Below are 9,996 nucleotides of genomic sequence, written 5' to 3' on the forward strand. Positions count from 1 at the left end.
AAGGGCTTCCCTGAGTTCCTTCTCCCACAGCTCCCATGCTGCAAGGGGCCCACGAGCCACAGAGAGGAACAAGCCTGATAGGGTACCCTCTCTTCCCTACCATTCTTCCCACTGCCTCTTCTGCCCAACTGGGTACCATGCCCACTTTCCTAATACCTTGGCTTTGGGCCCTAGGCTGTGCCATGAAGAAGCCATCTGCCTGTGGGGGCTGCGGGATATCTATGACTGGCTAACACTGATGTTACCTCTTCTTTCTGGGCCCTGCTCTGCCCTGCTGCCTGCCTGCTCGCCCTCTGCCCTGCTCTGCCCCTCTGGCATGGCTGTGAGCAGACCCTGGCTCGCCTAAGAAATGCCGTGCTCGCTTTGGCCTCAACCAGCAGATGGATTGGTGTGGTCCGTGCAGGTGGGTTTGTCCCCACCACAATCCTCCCTTTGCTTCAAGCTGCTTCCCTGACTCTGCACATGTCCTACTGGGCCTATAGCCTTCCTTTGTCCCTCCCCCCCAGCCCCCTAGGAGACTTGCAAGAACAGGGAGTGAGCACTGAACACGGCTTGTAGGGAAAATCATTTGGGTCTAAATGGAAGGAGGGATAATGCTCTAGAAGGGAAGGAAAGGCAGATTGAAGAAGGTAGTTATGTTATCTAGGGTTCTCTGGTAATGAGGGCTTAGTGCTAACTAGGCCTAGCTGGTCTTCAGTAGCCAAATACCACACCATTCAGGTGGCTTCAGCCCCTGCTCCTAGGCCTGAAAGTCATAATAGCCAACCAATTCCATCACTTCAAGTTGGGACCCCTGCCTGAGACCATAAATCTAAGAAAAACAAGGTGACTGGTAGAGAATACCATGAATAACGTGGATACCAAGTAACTCATCATCTTATACCTACTGAGCCCAGAGGGCTGGAGAGGAAGAGAGAGAAGAGCAAGGCTGTCCTAACCAAAGGGCCATACTTAGGCCCTGTAGCACTAAACCTGTGTGTTTTGCCATATAACAGGAAAATGCTTGTGTATGTGAAAAGAAGATATACCTACTAAGTGGCTAAAAGTTGCCTAGTTTAGGTTCACATCAGGCCTGGTGAGGCCGAGGCTGCGGCTAATCCAGGCAGTTAAGTTCATTGACTCTAAGGAATATTTGACCCTTCAGAGTAACCTCCATGTTCCTGGTCCAAGGACAAAGAGGAACCTGGGGGAATATGTATACATGACGGGAGGCAGCCCTGTCCTTAGAGGTCCTAATTCTACCCATTCCACACTACTCAAAGACAAACTGTGGCCCAGAGAACTCAAGATGGTAAGAATGGATGAGAAGAATCACTGTCTATTTCTCTTCCTCTTTGCCCCTAACCTAGCTTTGAGCACTGGGATTGTTCAACCCAAGTAGCCACAAGCATGACAGCCCCTTGCCTTAATGCAGTCTGAGCCCCACAAACACACATGAAGCAGAGGCTCAAAGGCACAGACTAAGATGGTTATCCTAGAAAACAAGGCAACCCACAGGCCCAGCTAGAATAGGTCCCTGTGCCACCGTGTGGCTGTGCTTGGAACTGCACCTGTTCCACATCTGGGCCAGGCCCAGCAGAACTGCACTGTCTGAAGGTATACATAAGTACATTGTTCAAGTCCTAGGGAGAGAGGATGAGAGGTCAGCTAGGCCTGTGCAATGACAGCATTTTTTGGTTGTGGTGTATGACTGAATTCACCCTCTGTTTACAGATAACTCTCTTCACTATTCCTAGGAGGAAAAAGAAATGCATTCGGTACTTACCCGGAGAAGGCCGCTGCCCCAGCCCCGTTCCTTCCGATGACAGTACTCTAGGCTGCTCTGGGTCCCCAGCCCCCCAGGACTCACCCTCATATCTCCTGCTGCCCCACTTCCCCACAGCACTACTTGCTAGCACTGCGGAGCCAGCGCCTACATCACCAGGTCTCTCAGCAGCTCTCAGCCTCCCAGCCCCCTGGGCCCCCACAGGCCCCCAGCAGTGCCTTGCAGAGTACACAGGTACAGCAACAGGAATTTCGGAAACAGGCAGCCTAGCATGCACAGGACAGCTGGCCTCCTCCGGGGATCCACTCTTTGAGGAGGAGCAACAGAGCCCCAAAGCATGTGGAAACCGGCCAGGGGGCCTGTTAAATCCTTCTCAGGGTCCAGGTGCTGGCGATTTCAGAGGCTGCACAACTTCTGCTTGAACCTGGAACCGAGTGGTGCATCTGATCTGTGTTGTCACTCTGATTAAGGGTATCCTCTGTGCCTGTCGCAGCCTGCATCTATTCTTTTTAATATCTTGTCTTGTTGCTAGCCAGATTCCCCTGCCTCCCTTTTCTGCTATAGGTCATAGACAGGCTGGACTGAACTCAGCTGCTTTCCCTTCCCTGTCTCCCCACCCCCACTACACACCCTCCCCATACCAGACACTTCACGGACCAAGAATGAGCTGGTATATCAAATAATGTGTGAGCCTGGTCATAGCCACAAAGCTCAAGATGATAATGCTTTTCTTGAGGGCCTAGAAAAGCCTTGTTTGCAGAAAACTAGCTGCCATTTGTAAGCTGGGCCAGAGGAATCCTGCCACGTTCTCAGGAGCTTGTAGGTGGAGGGGATGGAATAGGTTAAGTTTAGGCCTGTCAACCTAGGCAACCTGACACTACCTTAAATCAGGCAAATATGGGTGGTGGGGATTATCTGGCTCTCTAGTTCAAATTACTTGAAACTGATTCCTGAGAAACTCAATTGCCTAAGAAGCCCCAATACCAAAGCCCCAGGTCTGTCACTAGTGGCTGTAGTCAACAGTTCAAAGAAGTCATGGTCTAGAATCCGGTGTGTATCCCTCCCTGTTCTGAGAGCCTTTTTTTTGACAGATCCAATCTAGCCAGCTTTTTAGTGGTAAAAGGGCAAACCAAACCTCATGACAGCCAGTGTCTATCTTCCAGCATGAAACCAGGCCAGCTTCAGTTTCCCTGAAATTCTGTAGGAATGAGGACCAGAACAACCAAAGCAAGTAGCCCAGAAAAACTCTAGTGGTAGACCATTGGTTTTCACCACAGCCTAATTCTGAGCCAAGCTTCAACCCTGAGCCTTAAAGTTTTTTTTAACTTAACTTGTTTTTTGCCTCCTTACTGTACAGAGCCTGAATTCAAAGAAAAAGGGCTATATTCCTGTACCCCCACACACCCCTCAACAAAAACCTGTAGTTCCTACTTTAGCCAGTGACTTCTCAGATTCCAAAGACCATATATTCTTGCATAGTACTGCCAGAAGTCTTGACAAGAAGAACCATTGTATTCAAAATATTTTTGTATTGTTAATGCATCATCATAGAAAAACTTTTTAAACATGAAAATAAAGATACTTTTTACTGTTGTTTTTTTCTCCCCCCCCCCAAAAGCTTGACCCTAAGGAATCAGCTGTTTTAAAAATAAGAGCATAATACTCTACCCTTTTCTTCACAGCCAGGAAACTTGGGGTTTATTTTCTATCATGGTACACATGCTAAAAGACTTTCAACCCACAGAAGCCAGGGATTACACTCTGATTTCCCTTCAGGGGCTTCCTTCAGCCCTGCTGAGCTCATGTTGAGTATATAATGCCATTCCAAGCCTTGCTCTTAATCCAACAATGATGCAGGCACAGGCCAGCCTGCCTGTGCCCCCCCCCCCCCATAAGAATGGGTTGGAAACTGCTACCAAGACCCTTAGATAAAGCCAACTAGACCAGAAGGCTCCATTTTCTCTGAGGGTTAAGATGAGATGAACCACTCTAAGTATGAATCCTATTATGAGAAAAATGAGCAAGTCTTTTTATACTGGTATAAAAATCCAAAAAGATAGTTAATAAAACCCTTGCCTCCCAAAGACTATCAAGGTGTCTGAAGTATCTTCATAGTATTATAAAACATCTGAAGTTTGATGAATCTGCAACCTATTTTTTATACAGCAGTTTCCATCATGTTAAAGTATGCTATTAACTTTGAGACCCATCATGAATGTGAAAGGTGTCATAAAGCCACCTCAATAGGTCAACTATCAGATAATGCAAGAACTAGACAACAAGCAGTCACTGGGCCAACATCATGCATTGTAATTTTTACTGAGTTACATTTTTTTTTATTTATGTTTTTAAATAAAGTCTTCCAGAGTAGTGTCTATTTAAAGTAGGCCAGTGGAAGTTGTAATCCCAGACTTGCTTTTTTTCTGGAAGGGTGCTAGAGGAGATCGGGCGTTCTCTTGACATCTGTCCCATTTAAAGAATTCAGCTCTGGCTAATGACCTAGATGTTTCAAAAAACTACATTCTTACCAAGGCTTATGCAAGACTGGGTTGCTGCATCTGATTAGGCCTCTTATTTAGAGCACACTGGATACATGAACAATGTACTCTTTGTGTATGCAAGGGGAAAGGGGGTTGTGGTAGAATTAAACCAGCTCTTAAAAACACCTGACATCAAAAAGGAAACTCAAACCCTGCCAGATCACACCAGCACATTCCTATGAGGTCTCAGGGTGACTTGATGGTACAGTCCCTAATTCTACTTCAGATACACCAGTCCCACCTCACTGTCATCCAAGAACCGGTCTTGTTTCCTGAAACGTAAGACAAGATGACCCAACTTTCCTTACACATTCCCACACAATTGGCAGATTTGCTTGAAATATTAATCTTGAGCCCTAAAGCAGCTGCTCCCACTGTGCTCAGGATATTGTGATGGCAAACTAAAGAGCTTTCCAAAGTCTCCCAATTTGAAGGTGTTTCTCCCTTTTACAGAAAGTCCCATGGCTAGGCTCTTCTGAGCTGTAACTATCTTGAATAGCCCAGAAGCACAGCTATTCATCCTGAAAAGGCCACACTGAAGGAAAGTGAAAGTTCCTTACATAGTTCCAAGGAAGGAATGGTTCCTGCATGCATTGCTAGAAAAAACGGCACAGAAAAAAATTGGCCAGGACTATAAAGTGGAAGATTTGAGACCAAACAGTAATTCATAACACACTGATTGGCTTTTGAGGTTGGAGAGGATGCTTTAGTGTTTTTTGTTTTTTTCTTCAAGATTCTTCAGAAATTTAATAATTCACCATGGGGTCTTTGAAACTGAACTGGCCATGCAAGCAGTCTGGTTCTTAGGTTGGGTCAACTTCCCCAATCCCATCTATTCCAATCTCTTTCTGAGATCTCAAATCACTATGGGACTCTTTTTAACTTAGGCCTCTTGGAGCAGCTCGTCTGGAGCAGCTAATAGACTATCACTGGTCATCTTGTCCACAATGGGTATGGTGGTCTGAAAGGAGCCTTAATTTCATATACTCAAAACAGCAGAGTTTTAAAACAGAGATGAATAAATGGGGATGATATAGTTCCCCAGAATAAAAGCCTACCTCAGGTCAGAAGATTTTGAAGTTAAGGACAGTGTGGGATTGGGCAGAGTTAACTAGAAAGGGCAAATTCTGTTCTGGGGGTAGGAGTTATTCTATCTCTAGCTGTATTCATAAATTATTAGCAATACAAGATAAGGGCTGTTTCAGCAGCCATGAATTATATGGGAGATAGTTAACTAGTAGTAGTTCAGGCTGACACTTCAAGTTTACCAGAGAATCTGGACCAGGGTTTTTATTTATCTGAAGTCCTGTTCCTTCAGACATGTGCAATCAATGTCAAGGGTGGGGGAAAGAAATTAGGGAGGAAGAGGAATTATGTTCCAGTTACCATCCCCACCACCACCAAGAAGCCACTCTGGAAACGCCTCTTGAATATAGATTTCTGAGAAGTGTAGCTTTCTATATTCTCTAGCTCCTATAAGCCTTCTGAGAGAGAAATATCTGCAAAACACTTGAAGTAAAGAGAGAAGTTGACGTTGTGAAACAGCACACCACCACCACACACAGAGTAGAAAGAAAAGGCTGGCATATAGCAGATGAGGTGCTCAGTAAACACTTCCTAAAAAATACAAAGTTCAGTGGTATCAGAAGGTCATGAGAACTACAAAAGAGGAAGCAGGTATTGAGCAACTAAATATATGCTCACAAAAATTAGGGGATATTTCAAAAATAAATATGAAGCAATAAAATATCCCCTACCTAATTCTTGTGAGCAGTCTCTATTCTCCCACAAAATGCATCTCAGTACTGGCACACAGACCAGCTGTACCCAACACTGCAAAAATTCTGCAAGACAGCAGTCAACCATGAGTTAAACAATCACTCAAAGTCCCACATTGGAAACCTGTCAAACAAGAGCAACTTCAACACCTTTATGCCACTAACAATGCTCATGACTACTGACAACTCAGTGGAAGGACCGAGTATCCAAATCTTGCTTAAGTGTCCAAATGGCTCAATCTTGCACTAAGGGACATGTTCTAAACTACATCTTACACCATTCTTTATCTTGCTATGCATTTTCTTATTCTGCCTTTTTTTTTTTTTTTTTTTTTTGAAGATACTGATTTTAGAAAGGAGAGGAGGGAGAAAAAGGGGGTAGGGAGGAGCAGGAAGCATCAATTTGTAGTAGTTGCCCCCTGCATGTGCCTTGACCAGGCAAGCCTAGGGCCTCAAACCAGTAACCTCACTATTATTCCAGGTCCAAGTTCTATCTACCATGCCACCACAGGTCAGGCTGAAGATACGTGGTTTTTAACAACAGTAAACAAGGTAGTTGTAAAACCCCAAATATTCAGAATACTTTAGTCCAGTAATAAAAAGTTTTAGTTCTAACACTCAAAAATAGCAACGCCTAACCTAAGTCTGATAAATACTTTTCCTAGAGTGTTACAAAAATTCTGCCATCAATCTGGCCCTCATGAATTTCTCCAGACTATATTCATCGGTAAACCTACCAATGCCCAACCACCTGCTGCCAGGTCCAGACTAAGCACTGCTTTCCTCCTCACCTTGGCATCTCTCCATCCCCATCCAAATCCAGCTTCCCGTTTCAAACTAAACAGTTTTTCCTCATGGAACCTTTCCTAGACCTTTCCAGCCCTGTAGCCCCCAATTTGCTCACTAATATTGTTCTGTCTAGGAACATTTTTATATAAAGTTACCCTCTCCCAGGAGTATTTATGCTTTGCCTCCTTAACTATTCCAAGAGCTACCAAGAAGGCAACTCTTATCCTTCCTACAAAGGATAAGCCAGGAGCTATACTTTAGGTATTCAACCATTTCATATGCTTTTCCTTTACTTGCATTCTTTTCCCATATGCTCTTCTTTCGTAGCTGGAAATCAGTTTTCAAAGAAATTCAGATAACTGAGGATTATCATCTTTTAAAAGCTCAAGCAACTTTGTAGGGATAACATTTTATTCCTTCTCACTTGAATGTGTACTGAGCTTTAGAAAAAGAAAAATCAGAAAATCTTCAAATGGAAGTGGGAGCAAGCAAAAGTTAAGCTTCAAAAGATGAGATTCTGATAGCTGGGGATAAGGTAAAGGGCGCTCAGAGCATTAGGTCTGTGGTTCTTTCAGTTATGTCTCTTCCCTGGTCAAAGCCCCTTCCTATCCCTGTTCAAACTGCACTATTAAGAGCATATATAACTAGCCCCAGCAGGTGGCTCAGTGGATGGAGCATCAGCCCAGCACATGGATGTCTCAGGTTCAAGTCCCAGTCAGGGCACACAAGAGAAGCAAACATTTGGTTCTCTTTCTCTCCCTCTCCCCATTCTTTCCCTCTTCCCCTCCCACAGTCAGTGGCTTGACTGGGCTGAGAATGGCCCTGGGCGCTGAGGATAGCTTGGTTGGTCCAACTGCGGCAGCCTCAGGCGCTAAAAATAGCTCAGTACTCGAGCATGGCCCCAGACAGGGATGCCCCGTGGATCCTGGTGGGAGCGCATGTGGGAGTCTGCCTCTCTATCCCCCAAACCCCTAAAAAAGAACGTATATAACCTACCTACAATTTCTTCTTAATTTACCCTTGGATCAGAAAACAAACAGGATTGGTCAATTTTTAAGTAAATGAAGAGATCATTCATGTGGTTTGGAATATCTGCCTGCCCTGAGTCACATGATCATAGTGACTCACTGTTACTCTCCTTCAGCTAGTTTAAAGCTAACCTCAGCCCTGCCTGACATCATGTTACAGGGCTACAGTCTTAGCAGTCCACCAAGTTAAGATCAGTGGTAGTCAAACTGGTCCCTACCAGCTTTCATGGTGGGCGATAGTGGAGCAACCAAAGTATAAATAAAAAGATAGATTTAACTATAGTAAGTTGTTTTATAAAGATTTATTCTGCCAAACAGCAAAAATCCAACATAAAGTACTTGGTAATTATTATTATATGCTTTAACTTGCTGTAACTCTGCTTTATAAATTTTATAAAGTTACTTCCCTACTTTATAAATCACCATTACTGTGGAACCAGTGGGCGGCTAGAAATTTTTACTAACAGAGATACAAAAGTGGGCGGTAGGTATAAAAAGGTTGACTACCCCTGTTACAGATCTTGCTTAGTTCCAGCAGCTGGTGTGTTTGAACAATTATAGAATAAGTTGTGGCTATAATGTCACTCAGGCATCTGTAACTTAAAGGGAAGCCTATGTGAATCTTTGGAAAAATATAAAAATTGTAAAGCTGTGTATCTACTTTGTGTGTTGTTAAAGGGAGATTTATGAAGGCAAGCTCATAAAATACACAGGCATGTTTCAGGACATTGCGTGTTCAGTTCCATAGCATCATAATAAAGTGAGTATTGCAATAAGTCTGTCTGTTTTTTTGGTGGAGGATCTTGCCTTCAATTTGTGAAACTTGTATCGTTAAAGTACTATAAAGTGAAATTTAAGAAAACAAGGCCTGCTGTACAACCACTTCAAAAGAGGTAACTTGCTTTTACAATTTAAAAATTATTAGAAACTGAGGGGCCACATCTTTTGCCCATGACAATGTTAGAAAAAATAAGGGGTACGGTTTACTTTTTGATCACAAGTGACACAATGAAAAGCTGAAAAGCCAAAGGACTGTCACAGAGGGAGTCTTCACCATCAACAGCACCACGCTGCAGGTAGCTCCTATTTCTAACCTATCCAGGCCATCTAGGCACTAAGAGGCAGAGGCAGGACTCCAGCCTCACAGTACAACTTCATTGCCAAAGCATTAGTTCAGAAAAGTTGAAATGAGAGAATAGGCAGGGTGTACCTTTGAAGACATGTTTGGCTACTATGGGAAAGGGCAATTCACTTTCCCTGGATAAAATGAGAGCCTGGAAAATTCTTTCTGGACATATTAAAAAAACAGCATATAGCAGGGAAGAGGGAAAAGGGAAGGGGGAAGAGTAAGTACTGCAGCCAGCTTGAAGGGCCTCTTAATACCATGCCAAATATTTATTTGGGTATACAAGATCTATAAATGGCCTGTTTATTCTTTTTTCCCTTTCTATTTTTCTTTTTTCTTTTTTTCTTTTTTTGTGACAGAGAGAGAAAGAGGGACAAATAGGGACAAACGGGAAGGGAGAGAGATGAGAAACATCAATTCTTCTTTGCTTGTTCCTTAGTTGTTCACGGATTGTTTTCTCATATATGCTTTGACTAGGGGGCTACAGTAGAGCGAGTAGCCCCTTGCTCAAGCCAGCGACCCCACGCTCAAGCTGAATGAGCCTGTGGTTTCAGAGCTGGGTCCTCTGCATTCCAGTCCGACGCTCTATCCACTGTGCCACCACCTGGTCAGGCTGGCCTGTTTATTCTTGGATGAGCTGTCAGATCTATATTAAATATGAGAATTTATCAGACCTTTTTGTTTAAAGGCTAGGGCCATAGTCAACACAAAGTCAGAAAGAGAACAAAAATTTAAAGTATCACATTGTCCACTCAATCCCCCCCCCCCTTTTTAATGTTTACTGGTTTGAGAGAGAGATAGAAACATCAATCTGTTCCTGTATGTATCCTGACTAGGGATCAAACCCACAACCTCTGTTCTTCAGGACAATGCTCTTACCAACCAAGCTATCTGGCCTGGGCTGTCTACTCAATCTTATCAGAAAGCTCCCAGTGTCCTTTACAGTGAAATTATTTAGTCCTATAATTCT

General features: G+C 43.8%; 1 protein-coding gene across 3 annotated transcripts in view; it reads left to right on the forward strand.

Annotated features, from left to right (window-relative positions):
• Positions 1–4,142, forward strand: part of TCF7 (transcription factor 7) — a 35,001-nt gene extending 30,859 nt beyond the window's left edge. For 2 of the 3 annotated variants that reach the window (XM_066343554.1, XM_066343556.1), the window contains one exon: positions 1,737–4,142. In XM_066343554.1, the coding sequence (XP_066199651.1) occupies positions 1,737–1,816 (80 nt within the window). In that variant the 3' untranslated portion in view covers positions 1,817–4,142. Of the gene's footprint in view, positions 1–1,713 lie in introns of all 3 variants that reach the window. The other variant, XM_066343555.1, reaches the window with a different exon arrangement.
• Positions 4,143–9,996: the final 5,854 nt, after the last annotated feature.

Source organism: Saccopteryx leptura, chromosome 6, assembly GCF_036850995.1.
Source record: "Saccopteryx leptura isolate mSacLep1 chromosome 6, mSacLep1_pri_phased_curated, whole genome shotgun sequence".
In the NCBI taxonomy this organism is placed as follows: domain Eukaryota; kingdom Metazoa; phylum Chordata; class Mammalia; order Chiroptera; family Emballonuridae; genus Saccopteryx; species Saccopteryx leptura.